This window comes from Condylura cristata, unplaced genomic scaffold, assembly GCF_000260355.1.
Source record: "Condylura cristata isolate star-nosed mole 26May11 unplaced genomic scaffold, ConCri1.0 scaffold00017, whole genome shotgun sequence".
Classification (NCBI taxonomy): Eukaryota; Metazoa; Chordata; class Mammalia; order Eulipotyphla; family Talpidae; genus Condylura; species Condylura cristata.
This window is the reverse complement of record NW_004567118.1, coordinates 22721539-22736991: the sequence shown is the minus strand read 5'-3', so window position 1 is coordinate 22736991 and position 15453 is coordinate 22721539. Positions and strand designations below refer to the sequence as shown.

Genomic DNA, 15453 nt, shown 5'->3' with positions numbered 1-15453 from the left:
AGACTTGGAGACTCGCTTTATTGTGATATTCACTTTGCTGCGCCTGTCTGGAAGCAAAGCGCAGGGTCTGTGGCGCCTGCACTGTAGTGGCTGCTACAGGCTTCCTCAGCACACTGGCCTTTCTGCTGGTCAGTTCTTTTGAGTCTAGCTTCTCTAGTTCAAGAATTGCACTTGGTCTCCAGCAATATGATTTTCAATGTTTCCCTTTAAAAAAAGAAACCACTTTCATGCATACCCCCACTTTATCTAGGAATGGGCTTACAAAATTGAATTATAAATCAATTCAAGTGAAATTCCCAAAGGCACCGGCCCTTTCTGGACAAGGGTCAGTTAAAACACCATCTCTCATAGGCCAAACACTACACGACATACACTTCAGCAACATCTTTGAAGATACAGCATCCAATGCAATGATAGTGAAGGCAAAGATAAATAGATGGGACTACATCAAGTTAAAGAGCATCTGCACAGCAAAAGAGACATTACAAAAAACAAACAGACATCCCACTGATTGGGAAAAAATTATCTCACACAAAACTAGCGACAGGATTGATCACAAAGACGTACAAAGAACTGATGAAACTCAACAAAAATAAACAACCCCATCAAAAAATGGGCAGAAGAGCTAACAAGACGCTTCTCCAAAGAGGAAATGCAGATGGTCAACAAGCATATGAAAAAATGTTCAACATTACTTGTCATAAGGGAGATGCAAATTAAAACCACAATGAGATACCACCTCACCCCAGTGAGAATAGCACATCCTCAAACAACTAGCAACAACAATGTTGGCGAGGATGTGGAGAAAAAGGGCTCTCCTGCACTGCTGGTGGGAATGCAAACTAATACAAACTGCTAAACATGGAGCTTCCCTACGACCCAACAATCCCACTCCTAGGTATCTACCCAAAAGACACAAAAACACCGATTCAAAAAGAAACCTGCCTCCCCATGTTTATTGCTGCTTTATTTACAACTGGAAAGACATGGAAACAGCCCAAGTGCCCAAAAGTGGATGACTGGATTAAAAAGATGTGGTACATATACAAAATGGAATATTAGTTAGCAATCAAAAACACACACATGCTTTTTGCAGCAACATGGATGGAGCTGGAAAAGATCATGCTTAATGAAATAAGCCAGAAAGAAAAGGAAAAATACCAGGTGGTTTCACTCATAGCAGGAGTATAAGGGACCAGGCGAGAAAATAATGAATAGCTGTATTCCAGAGACATTTTATGGGGTGGAGTGGGGAATGGGATCAAAAACAGTGGGGGGGAGGGAAATGCACTGGACTATGGTGATGGCACATGGGTGATTTGGTGATGGGAAGCCCACGGGGATTATAACTGAGATGGAAAAATGCACAGAATGATGTAAAAATGGACTATTATATTATTTATACAAAACAAAACAAACAAACAAAAAAAACACCATCTCTGAGGCTCTGACAACCACCAAAGGCAGAGAGAGGGCAGCAGAGACTACTCAGGAATCTCCAGCAGGTCACAGCCAAAAATGCAAGTGACTAAAAAAGAAAAAGGAAAAGAAAAGATAAATTGGATTTCAAATGAAAACCTTTTGTGCCTCAAAGGACTCTATCTAGAGAGTAAAAAGAAAACATTTCCAAATTACATAAAGAACTTACCCAACCACACAATTCAGTGATAACAAGATGGGCAAAGGATTTAAATCGATATTTCTTCAAAAGAAGGTGTGCAATAAGGACATGAAAGAATGCTCAAAACCAGTAATTATTAGGAAAAGGCAAATTAAAATCCAGCGAGACACCTTATCATATCCACTAGGATGGTTATAAAAATAATTTTAAAACCCAGAAAATAAATATTAGTGAGGATGTAGAGGTATTTTGGGCCCCTCATACCCTGCTGCTGGGGGGATATAAAATGGCATATCCACTAGGGAAACCAACACATTGGTCAGTCTTCAAAGAGTTCAATGAAGAATTACCACAGACTCCACATTCCACTAATATGTACATAATCAAGAGACAGGAAAACAGGTACTCACATAAACCCTATACACAAATATCACAACGATATTATTCTTGATGGCCAGAGAGTTAAAACAACGCCGATGACCATAATGATCAATGGAGAAACCAAATGCAGTCCGGCGTCCAGTGGGACAGCACTCAGCTATGAAAGCAGGAAGTGGCGAGCCACGCCACCACATGGATGAACCTTGCCGATGTTATGCTAAGTGACAGAATCCAGACACAAAAGCTTCTTGTGTTTCATGACTCTACTGAGATGAAATGTCCTGAAGAGGCAAATCCATAAGGACAGAAAGTAGATTTGGGGGTGCCAGTGGGCCAGGAGGGAAGGGATACTGGGGACGGAGGCTGGCAGGGTGTGAGGTTTCTTTATGGGTGATAAAGGTGCTCTAAAATTGATTTGGTAGTGACTGCACAACTCTGTACAAAGTTGTTGACTTGTACAATTTATATGAGTGGTATCTCAATAAAGCAGTTATTTAAATGAAATTCTTCAGAGACTTCAACCTGCTCTGTGGGTTTCTCCTCGGCACCAGTTCCACTCCAGCCATCCGAAACCATCTGCACCACTGCTTCCACTGCCTAGCCTGTGCTAGAAACTTGCTGTGCTTTTCCAGCAATATTCTCACCACCCAGCCCAACCAGTTCACCTAGTTAACTCCTTACTCTCCACAAGTCAGGTTACCAGGCAAACAGAAAGACATGTCTTCATGACTTGGGTTTTCACTGTGAATTTCTCTATCGTGTCTTAACCAAGTAAGATTCTCCTTGTTCACCCAAACTTGAAAGGTTGCTTTCTTCAAATCAGTCTTTGATCTTAAGACTACAGCATAATAGAGTCGCTAGGTCTGCTTCAGTGTTTTCCCACCTCCTCCTTATTTTTAGGTAGCAGGGAGGCAGTATCAATCAGTGATTGAGAATACGAGTTCTGGGGTCAGACCCAACTTTGAACATATGGCTTTTATCAACTAATTACTTAACCTCCTAATTTAACCATACTCTGCCTCAGCTTCTTCAACTGAAAAAAATTAAAGGACAATATTTATTGCATAAAGTTATGACGAATGAGATTAAATGATCTAAAGACTGAGAATATCTAGCACATATAATCAACTAACATACTAGCTATTGTGGTTAAATTATGATGCAAACTTTAGTTTTCAACATATTGATATAATTATAGCAGCTTCTCCTCTAATTTCTCTGACATTCATTCAACAAGTATTTACTAATCACTAAATACATGGGTGAAGTCAAATGTTAAGTTTTCTTTTAAATATGAAGAAATAATAAACTTAGAATGATTGCTTAAGTAACTTACCAAGAAAAAGAATAAATGATAGTTTTAGTTTTTGTGTTTTTTTTACATCTAGTTTTCTGCTCCAAAACTCCTGCTTTATCCTTGGCCCTGTACTACTGATGGAGTAATGGAGAACTATGTTTCATTCAACTAAATTTGCACTTTTTTTTTTTTTGCAATACTTTTTTGCCAAAGGAGAGAACATGCTAGTTTAGGTTTAATGGGAATTGTAAAGGAGAGGGTGAAAACTGGCTTTGGGAACCTTTTTGGAGACATGCAGGAACTAGGGTTCTGCGTGCTCCTGAGCTGCTTCCCAAGAACTCACACAGAAAGAAGACCTCTGTTTCAGACAAGAGTACTAAGGTCAAGCTAGAGAAACAGAATGGCACTCAGGCCAACCTCACTCCAAGTGTCTAATGAGAAAAAACGGTTCCCTCGAAGGGGAGGGGGACAGCCAAGGAAACCAGGAAAGGGAGGGGTGGTGGGGGAGAAGCAGATCTCCCTCTGCTGCATTCCATTGAAGTGCAAGACTTCAGAGCACAGACTCTCCAGACTGGGTCCTTTGGCAAAACTTACTCTAACATCAGATCATTTCACCAACCTCAGGCTCATCTCTCACCTTCATCACATGGTTTTAGAGCAGGGACTGATTGCTCTAAACTGACTGACACGTTTGTTCTGGGCCACGGGATTGTCACATATGACCAAATCAAGGATGAACAGGCAAACTGACTTCATACTTTAATCTTCCTAAGTTTCAGTTTAACAGTATCTGTGCAGGCTTCAGGGTTGCACAGCAAGGTGTAGGCCTGTGACAAATTTCCTGAGGCAACAGGCTTCCAGGTGAAGAGTCTGCATGCCCTCTCAAGCTACCCCTATATGTGTCTTGACTCCCATGGGAGAAATGAAAAATGGGCTCTATTTACACACACTTCCTACTTTCTTCCCCATATTAAGTCACAGAACTCTATTTCACAAAAAAAAAAAAAAAAAAAAAAAAATTGTTATTTTGTTGTCAGCCCAAAGTATGCCAGAGCATGGGGGAAACTGAAATGAAGATCACTGACATTCAGCTTAAATAATTCACTCTTAACCAACTCTTCCAACAGCATTCAGTCCATGATTCATGCAGGAGAAGTGGTCCCTAAGTTCTCCTCCATTCTACCACACAGATTCTCCGACACTTGTGAGCACCTCTGAGGCCCCAGGGATGGGCAAAGGGTTTTTGCACTAGTGATCCAGCTAATCTACAACACTGTAGTCTATAGTGCTCACAAAAAAATGACTGCAAAGCTGTAGGCCTTTCTGAAGAAGTGACCCTATAGTTGAGATCTAAAGCTTAAGACCAGGCAAATGATGGAGAAGGAAGGGGTGGGAGATGCAAAGACATAAGCAAGCACACTTTTGAGACACAGCTCCCCACCAAATACTGATGTATTTGAACCCTGGCTGGGCCTGGGTGAAGAGGGAGGACTAAGGCAGGATGTGAAAGAACGGAAAGAATGGAGATATCAGTAAAGAGCTGAAGACAAAGAAATAAACCCAAGAAACTTCATGTAATTATTATAAAAGTCCTACCATATTCCACTTATTGTATAAAGAAGAGACCTACATCCTACCAAAAAAAATTCTTTTATGGCTTTTTAGAGGCCCTTTTAACAGTACCTGAGTTACATATGTAACTTCTCTAAACTGGAAACTTTAATAGATTTACTAAGTCTATGAGATCATAGGATGGCTTAGCATTGCCTTTCCACTTTAGAAATAGGTTACTTTGTTCTTTTCTCATAATATTCACTTTCTGCCAAGAATTAGAGTAAATGAAAGCAGAGCTCAAGGGTAAAGCAACAGAGAACTGAAGAATTAGAATTTACCCCAGGAATGGGAAGATGACTTAATAATAGACTACTATAGAAAATCTGTTATTGTACCTCACCTCATTAACAAACTAAAGAAAGAATGTCATTATGATTACAAAAATATATAAGAACATATGATATGCATAAGATCTTACAGTGGTATTAGATGATTAGATGTAGAAAAATTCAATCCCGCCATTAAAAAAAAAAAGCAAACAAAAATACCTCTTAACAAAATCTTTGCATAATGTAATTAAAGGAATACAGTAAATACCCACAACAGATATATTTAATGGCAAACGATCGAGAGCATTCCCTTCATCAGGAATGAGGCCAGAAACCTCCTTCATCACATTTCTATTCAATATTTTGCAATATTTTGGTGCTGGGTGTTTTGGGGTGACATGCAGCTGAGAAAGTGTGGACCTATTCCCCTAAGTGGTACAGAGTACTGTAAACCAATGGTACCTCAATTCATAAAAAAGCAATAAATAAAGAAATAAATACTAATATAAAGCTACAATTACCAACCTCTGGTTCACACGAATGACTGAGTAATATCTTCTAATGGAATTGCTCCCACACTTTTTTTTAAATATAGATAATAGTTTATTTTTATATAATTTTGTGCATTTTCCCATCTCGTTTGCAATACCCTTGGGCTTTCCATCACCATAGTCCAGTGCATTTCCTTCCTCCCACTGTCCCATACTTTTAATAAAATGCTATGACTTTAGAACATAGGCACTGACAAAAATTCCAAACACCACCTATCAGTAATATCACCAGACAGTCAAATGCCAGAGAAAGATAGCAAATGCTAATCTTCACTTCTATGAAGCAGTAGAGAAAAATCTCCCCATAGCTCATGGTGTAACTTGTTTCTTAAAACAGTGACAACCCCTAAAATAAGGTGGGAAGATGTTTTCAAACTCCCTCACTATGAAAACATAGATCACAGACCCAGAGCTGAGAGGGAGGCAGGAGTTAGGAAGCTTTCTCTCTGAACTTTCATCCTGCTCTGTGAGGTAGGCAGGTTATATAATCAGCACCAACTCTCATCATATAACATAAAACAAAATTCTAGACTGATTTAAAGGGTTACTTTAAAAATGAAAGAAATGACATTTTGATCTTATGCTGGGGAAGGTCTTTTCCAAGCAAAAAAAGGTGGTGCGAGAAAAAAATGAATCAGATTTGAATGACCTACATGCTTGCTATCAAGTGTTGGCAAGGACTTAGGAAAACAAGCACTCTCATGAGCTGTGGGTGGAAAGTAAATAGTATAATATTTCTCGAGGGCAACTTGGCTGAATGTATTGCAAGTCTTTTCTATGATCATACTTGGACATGGTAAGTCAATGTCTAGGAATTTTTCCTAAGGAAATAATCAGAGGGATATAAAAAATATACTTAAAGGCTGAAAAAAATAAATACAACAGGTGGCCAGGTCCTTTATAATTACATTTTAAAGAAAAGTGGTAAGAATATGCTCAGAAAATATAAAATTCCAAAATGAAGTTAACATAGGTACAGGATTAGGTTTAAATTTCTTTTTAACTTATTGGATACAGAACATACACATGGGCTCATATACAGCTGCAAGAAACACCAAAAGCGTAGTTATTACCTGGCGAGGAAATCTGGGGTAACTTTTTGTTCTGAGTAACCAAAAACATGCCAATAGACCTGAATAACTCTCAATCTCCAGACTCAGATTCTGCCCCCTCTCTTGAGAAGTCCACCTGTGTGACTTCCCCTCCCCCGTTCTCTCACATATTCTAGGTGCTCCTCCTTTGCACTGAACTCTGTGTTGTCTGTGTTGTGAAGTCAATCATAGTGATTGACTTCATTCTATTCCGGTTACATTTGGAAGGGCGTGCAGTCAGAACTTGGGATGCTTCATTTTACAACCCCAAGTCATAGTGATTGACTTCACTCTATTCGGTTACATTTGAAACTGCCTGCAGTCAGAACTTGGGATGCTTCATTTTACAACCCCAATCTGTCTAGAATCTAGTAGAATTAAGATTGATATGACTAAGCAAATGATCTTCTGTGCTCTGCGAATTTAAAGGTCAAGGACAGAAATGTTAACAAGGATAAGCAAATACCATTGAGGAGACAGCTCTTCTTACCTTGGCTAATAGGCTTGAAACATGTTTAATTTCCCCGTTTGCCTTTAGTAATTCTTGTCTGAGCTCAGTACAGGTCAGTTCCAGTTGATCTTTCTCAGCTCGAGCTAATTTCAACATTTCTTGAACTTCAAAGCCTTCTGCCACTTGCCCCATGGGACAGGTCTCCATGGCTTTTTGCTTTCCATTCTCTAAGTTAGCCTTCAATGACCCATTTTCAATCTTCAGTCCTTCCAAGGTAACTTTACATTCTTCCAAGGTATTGGTCATTGCACTATTATTATGCCGTTCCAGTTCTAGAAATCCATTTAGTTTCTCATTTTCTTCCTTCAGGCTTTTAATCATTTCCAAAGCTCCTTGGTTTTCTTCCTCCACCTTCCGTAAGCTGCAAGTCAACTGCTGTTGGATGTTGAGCAGCTTTTCTCTTTCAAAGCGACCCTGTTCTATAATTTCTGTACACTTCTGTTCCAGTTCGAGGATTTTCCCTTCTTGAACCTTGGGCTCTTCGTTCTTTACTCGCTCTTGTAAAAGATTTATCAGCTTCTCATTTTCTTGACTTAGTTGTTCTGCCCTCTCTCGATGCTGGTGAAAGGAAGTTTCCAAAAGAGTCTTCTCATCCACCAGTTTCTCATTTTCTGCTGTCAATTCCTGCACCATTTGTTGCTGGTCTGATAATTCTTGCAAAGTAGCCTGCAGTTCTTCAGCAGTGCTATGGTGGTTTTCTTCCATCTTCTGTATCTTCTCTGTAAGGGAAGCCAGGGACAACTCACTCACATTGTTAGGGGAGCTCCCAGTGGTAGAGCATCGAGAGCTCTTAAAGGGGTTGCTAGTGGAAGACAGGGGTCTGGAGGGAGTATCTGCTGAGATGTGCTCAAAATCAGAGGCATCTGGTGACAAAGAAGCTTTGGTAACATCACTACTTGAAGAACCCGATGTACGTAATGCATTCTCATGCACATTTTTTTTATATTCATCTATTTCACCTGACAACTGATTTCCAGTTGGGCTTCCGAAGCTTGACTCTTGAGTTATGGATGTTGGGCAGCTGCTATCACCAGTGTGACTTGCTTCCCCTTCTGAATTAGGTGACTGTTCAAGATAAGTCAGTTTCTCTTTCAACACCCGGTTTTCTTCCTCTAAATCAGCAAGTTCTTTCTGAAAATTCTTGTTCTTTTCTTCAAGAGCTCTTATCAAAGGTTCTGAGTCACCTGCTAAGACTGATGTTCCATCTACATTTGGGTCCAAAGCATGAATCCCGTCAGGGCTCAGAGTCTTTTTCTCCTTATATTTCTTCAGCTCACTTCGAAGCCTGTTAATTTCACTATCTTTTGCTTTGGCTTCTGCCAAAAGCTCCCGAATTTGAGATTCAAGCATAGCCTTTTCTCCACCTTCATTCTCTTGCTTGGGTTTAGTAGATGTGGTTCTTAGGTGCTTGGTAGGAGTGGGGGTGCTGGAAGAGGTTGGACTAGATACTGATTTCCTTGTGCTGGAAGGACCACGTGGTACAGTTCTCTCTCTTGAGACAGTTACGGAAAGTTCTCGAGGAGCTGGAATGCCGGTCCGCTTGGTTGTGGTCACAACCCCTACAAACAGAAAAGAAACCAGTGAGACAACAGAAGCATATTTTATCAATAAAGCCCAAATGACTTCAAACACATAAACAGGGTACCTACTGCCCTTCATCCATTTCCTCCTGCTCTAGACATCTCCCCACTTCTGACTGGGTGTCTGTACTTCTAAACTCTCGCAGGAAGGTGATTCCAAGCCTATGCTGTTCAGCACAATCCCAGCTACAGTTGCTGGCTCAAGGTATGAGCACATACCTCAATGAAGGTCAATAAAATAGAGGCAACAGTTTTCTGGGTGTGCTTCTTAAATACTCCTAGACATGAGTGCGGAGTCATGGGAGGCTGGGAATGGTTGACAAATGTGGCAAGTAAACAATGGCCTTTTGACAAAATACAAGGTCAGTGGGAATTCCTCAGCAAACACTTTTAAATAAATTTATCCTTATTAACATATTTTGAGAATAAATATGATTTAACATCAAAAGACAAATAATACTAAGGAAAGATTACTAATCCAATGATACTCCTACTAACATCCGTGGCAATGGTGTGTTCATTTGCATTCACAGAGAAACAACAATAAATGGAATATGTACATAGTTTGTATATACCTATGGTACAGTTCAAAATGTTAAAAGAAGTTATGTAATAATATAGAAAGACACTGAATTTAGCATACCTATATGGGGAATGAAAGGTAAGGAATTATTTTTCATTTTCGACCATACTACATTTTTAATTTTCATCTATACTACTTACTACAGATATATATGTGTGTGTATATATATATGTATATATATATATTTTTTTTTTTATTCTGGGGGTGAAAATCAATATATCTATCTGTGATGTGCACTAGAAATGAAACCCACCTCTAAGTTAAAGTGTAAATTAAAATTCTGGATCTATTTATAAACTCAAAGTCTGTTTGATGAATCTAGGCCAACTGCTATAACTTACACAACTAAGCACACTGGGCTGGTGTTCTCTACAGTGTGAGAAGAGCTGTGAGGAGGGAATGCACCCAAAGATTGGCAACAACCCTAGTCTACAAGGCAGACACAGAACCCAACATGGCCCACTAATTCTAAGCCCACTGCCAATACTGCTGCTAAGACATGAGCAACTGCACATTTAAGCATCCTGACATCTGAGGTGATGATGTAACAGCATTCATTGCCAAGTGTCTAACAGTGGAGTGTTCTTAAAACTTTGACATAATAAAGGTTAAAATGTCATATTAATATCCAGAAAAATTAATGTTTTCAGGTTAAGTTAATGGGAAGTTAAGAATACTGTGATACAAAGTTAATACTTTTAGGTGTTCAGATGCCTCATTTATACACAATATATAGTACTGAATATTATATATATTCAATAAAGACTTCATTAATTTTTCTTATAAAATGAAGATTAAAATCACTAAGCAATAAAATGTTCGTAACACCAGTTCTGTAGAGTGAAGTAATCTTGGCAAGGACCATAATGAAAACTGAGTCATAATTAAAGATTCCCTGTAACTATAGTCAAAATAGCAAATCCAAGTGTCCAGGACTGACTATCACAGAGGCACTTGCCCTTCTTAATAATGTCACTAAAACAGATGCTTTTTTCCAATCACTGTTGGTTTTGAAAGTGAGGATAATTCAAATAGTAAAACAGATGAACTGTCATCATTTCTATGTAGCGCTTAACACCTTCCTTTGGCTGCCAAATCTTAGTCTGTTCTCCACTTAGATGTTAATTATGCCTTGTCTAAATTACTAGGAATTTTTTTCTATCAAGCCAAAGTACGTTTATGAAATAGTAAGTTGTGTATTATGAAATATACAATCCAGTTGTTTTTTTTTCCTACATCTGTCTGTTTTTGCATTACCGCTTCATCATCACTTGGAGAGTCGCCAGTATAATTGCTTTCCATTTTCTAACAGATTCTTCCTATCGCTATACACATCATTTCAGAAACTAATCAGCAGAAGTGAAGTTTAAATTCACTCACCAGACCAAATAAGGTAGGTGCTGGGTGCTCATCCCTGTCTGTGCCTGTCTGTGACCTCTCATGGGCATGGGAGTGAGAGTCAAGTGGTGATGGCCCTACAGCCTTTAGCCAGAAGCTTCCACCACTCAGAGTCTCCTTCAAGTACCCTGAGTCAGAAGCCTCACTGCTGAACAGCACATTTTGGAACCCTGAAACTAGGCATCCACCTAACAGAATACATCATGGCAAGGGAGCCACAGTAATGGTGGGAAGACTGGGCCAATGGAGAGAGACTGGCTTGTTTTATCTAATCATCCTTAAAGCTAATCATCGTGTATTCTTACTGAAGCTGGGTGTCTGACTAAGAATTAAAATAAAAGCAAGATCTCTCTCATAGTTATTAGTCTAATACAATAATTAAAAAGCCATGCTTGATATGTTACATTTTAAAATGCCAAATGAAAAATGTTATTATGCTGTGGTTGATCACAGGTTCATCAGACTACATATTCAGAGACATTCACTAGAAAAGAAACACAATACTGAGAACAGCTGTATCTTAAGCTGAAATTTTCCTTTTTCTTTTTTTACAGTTACATTCATGCAATAAAACTTAAAAACAGGAGGAGGTAATCTTATCAAAACAATATAAAGAGAAATAAGGAGGCAGGAAAAAGAAACCTTTTCAGAGAACAAGGACACTTAAAATAACAATGGCACCATCACTTAAAGCACGATCAGATTTTTAGTAGTAACTTTCAATGAGATGAAAATAAAATATTTTCAGTTTTTTTAAATTTCCTCATCTTACCCAAAGAATATGCTACTGGGGTTGTTCTTTGGAAGGTCTTCTCTCGAACATTCACTGATGAGGGAAAAAGAGACATTCTAAAATAAATTATTATTCTTTCATTTATTCAACAAGGATTCAGAGTACCTGCTCTGTGGGAGAGACAGGTGGGGAACGCAAATGAAAGCTCTCTACCTTCACCTGCCACACAGTTGCTGCCTTGCCTCCCAATAAACAGAAGAGAACTCATTTATCCATCTTCTACGAATGTAACCCACCGGGATATTTCCCTACTATCATGGTTTGTAAATTTTTTCTCAAAAGTTCCCATAATGTCTTATGTTAAATCTAATTTTCTCCCTTATTCTTAATCCTTCCCAACTTCTCAGTGGTTACCAACTTTGTGACTAGCTGTCCCTTCTTTCTTTCATGCTCCTAATATCATGTCTGACAGTGCCACTAATCATTTTTTAGTCTTTTTTAATTTCCTCACCCCATTTGAGGAAACGTAACATCCCATTTTAAACTTCTGCTTTTCTCTTTGTAATCAACCAGTTGGCCCCTAAAACCTATTCACTGTCTTTGGAAGTGATTCCATATTTCATTTCCTTTCAGTGTAAATCTAATCCAGGTCCTCAGAATGATCCATCCAAGCTTCTGAAGCTTTATCATAAGGTCTTCCAGCCTCTCACCTGTGGAAATATACTAGATCAATATTCCTTAAGTATCATTCATCTTTCTGTCCCAAAATCTCTAAGTAGTTCTCATCCACTTGTTATCTAACTACTTCCCTTGTTTTTTTTTTTTTTTAAAGATTTATTTATTTGTGCATACAGAACTGGGGTACAGGCCAGAGGCTCAGGGGTGGTGAGAGGCTTCACCAGAGATAGAGCGGGGAGCAGAACAGGCAGATCGACAAAGTACACTGCTGAGGGGAGCAGCGGGCGGGTCAGGAGAGGTCTGCTGCGCCATGTGGTCACCTCCGGGGCAGGCAGGAATCGAACTCATGTGGAAGTGGCTTTAGATTCTCAGTGCTGTGCTTTAACCCGCTGCGCCACCAGGGAGGGCCTTCCCTTGGTTTTTAAGGTCATACATAATCTCACCTTAATCAACAGACCCAACCTTATTTACCTTTTGGGTTTGTTTGATACACACACACAGAGCTTTCTAGCTTACCCTTTTAGCTCTAATGTCCTCAATATCCATAGTATACGTGTAATTTCCTGAAATACTACTCCCTTTTCACTGGAATCTCACTAATATTTAAACATGCTTAATTTTCTTCAATTGAAAAACCACCTGGAATATATACCTTTCTCCAGCTAATATCTGATTTATCTCTTCCTTCTAAAGCAGAATTGTCCAAAATGTGATGTTTCCTGGTTGTCTTAATTTCTTCCTTGTATTAACTCCTGTACCTGACTCCTAATACTCAGCCAAAAGATTGTCTGCTGAGGTCCTCAATGACCTACCTATGGTCCATTGCAATGGACATTTTCAGTCCTCTCAGCAAAGTTGAACAATTCTGCCCTTTTAAAAACACATCTGTGATGTCATATTCTCCTAGTTTCTCTCTTATCTCACCCACCACCCTCTGTCTGTCTTCTTTTTGGTTCCTACCCTTCTTTCCATTTTCCAGGCCTAGGTCCTTGGTCTTATTCTTCTCTTATTACAAATATTTTCTTGGTGATTCTACTCAGTCCCATGATCTGCATACCACCTATAAACTGATGACTTCCAAACTCTCCCTTGCACATTGAATCAAAATATAAAACAATTCTCTTGATAAGAATAACTGAATATTACAAAAACATATCAAAGTAGTTCAAAGGGATAAAGCAAAGTTAAGAAAGAGTAAAAATTCAGGCCCTCCTGGTGGTGCAGCGGGTTAAAGCACAGCACTGAGAATCTAAAGCCTCTTCCGCATGAGTTCCATTCCTGCCTGACCCGGAGGTGACCACATGGTGTGGCAGACCTCTCCTGACCCGCCCACTGCTCCCTTTAGCAGTGTACTTCGTTGATCTGCCTGTTCTGTTCCCCACTCTGTCTCTGGTGAAGCCTCCCACCACCCCTGAGCCTCTGGCCTGTACCCCAGTTCTGTATGCACAAAATAAATCTTTAAAAAAAAAATTCTACACTTGATTTAACTATAATCAATCATAGAGGTAAAAAAGACATTTTAAAACATGCAAAGACTGACCAAAACTTAAACTGCCAACACCCTTTCTAAGGAAATTGCTTGGGAGTAAAATGAAAAGAAAGAAGTAGAAGGGTCCAGGAAGCAGTGACTCTACTAGAGAGAACCAGTCAAGGGAAATCTCCAGAAGATGCCCATGCAGTTAGTCTGGAGAACAAGTTCAGACTGATTGTATAGGACAAAGTGCCTCAGAAAATAACTTTTTAAAACAGAACATCTGATTGGATTAACAGTATGAAAATGAAATGAGGCTATAATAAACATAATGAAAAAGCCATATCAGAAGCCATATCAAAACAAGCTGCATAAGAACAGTAATAAAATTCATAGCATATGACTTCACTCTGCAGGGAAGAGAATCTATGAGTTCACAATAATATTATCATTATGTAATGGGATCTATAAACAAGTGTGCCAGACTTTATCAAACACTTGAAAATTTTTCATTCTTGCTAGCAAAAAAGATTAAAGTATAGATGAAAGATATTGGGAGGTAGAAAACAAGATAAATAGACTTGATAGAAAGGATAGTGAAAATAATATCTATCCTCACAAATGAATTCAAAGATATATATAGTTGACAGAACAAGAAAAAGTGAAATGCATTATTAAAGTAAAAGAGATAACCAAGAAAGGAGTGAAAAATAATGGTATTATGACACTGGGAGAGGTGAGTTAAATCCTCATCCAGCAGGAAGTGACAAAATGTCTAAATTTGGGGCCTCCCCAGTGGTACGGGGGTTAAGTCTCAGCACCATGAAGCAATCCACAGTCACTGCAGCACGAGTTCAATCTCCTATCAGGGAGCTGACCCACATGGCGCGGCAGACCTCTCCTGTCTCACCTGCTGCTCCCCTTAGCAGTGTATTTCAATTGATCTGTCTGTTCTGCTCTCCAATGTTCTCTGCTGAATCCTTTTACTCCCTCCCACTGCACCTCTGGCCTATACCCAACTCTTGTATGCATAAATAAATAAATCTGGAAAAAGGTCTAAATTTAAAAAATATCAATGTCAGGAAAATGAGAGCTCTGCTTTAATGCAAACCTTGGAGCTGTGCTCCCTCCCACAGTTGGTGGCTCTGGGAAGGGGGAGAGATGAGTAAGTAGCATGGAGGTGTACCCTTAGCTAAGGAGAGATGTATGCAGAGGACTTGGGGTGTACTAGGTGGGCCAGGTCCCCAATAGGAGGACAGGGTGCTGAACTGTGTCTCTCTTCGCCCTGGGACTGGTGCTGACCCCATGAAACACACTGACAGCATACAGATTGCAGACATGCAGGTCTGGAGTCTCAGACAGGAGGTGATCAGCAGTGATACAAACACAAACCAGCTCCTTCTGCTCAATCTTGCTCTGTCCAAAATGGCTCTTAAAAATAATCTATTAAGGGCCCTCCCTGGTGGCACAGCGGGTTAAAGCACAGCATTAAGAAGCTTAAGTCATTTCCGCATGAGTTCGATCCCAGCCTGCCCCGGAGGAGATCCACATGGCACGGCAGACCTCTCCTGGCCCGCCAGCTGCTCCCCTCAGCAGTGTACTTCATTGATCTGCCTGTTCTGCTCCCCACTCTGTCTCTGGTGAATCCTCTCACCCTCCGCATCTCTGGCCTGTA

At 39.6% G+C, this 15453-nt stretch overlaps 1 protein-coding gene across 5 annotated transcripts in view; it reads right to left on the bottom strand.

The window, feature by feature from the left end:
• The window catches only part of SPECC1 (sperm antigen with calponin homology and coiled-coil domains 1), a 213231-nt gene that overhangs the window by 70030 nt on the left and 127748 nt on the right, over nt 1–15453 (bottom strand). For 3 of the 5 annotated variants that reach the window (XM_012726365.1, XM_012726368.1, XM_012726366.1), the window contains exons 4-5: nt 11669–11722; nt 7315–8894 (exon numbers count right to left, since the gene is read on the bottom strand). In XM_012726365.1, coding sequence (XP_012581819.1) covers nt 7315–8894; nt 11669–11722 — 1634 coding nt within the window. The remainder of the gene's footprint in view (nt 1–7314; nt 8895–11668; nt 11723–15453) is intronic. The other 2 variants (XM_012726369.1, XM_012726370.1) reach the window with 1 other exon arrangement.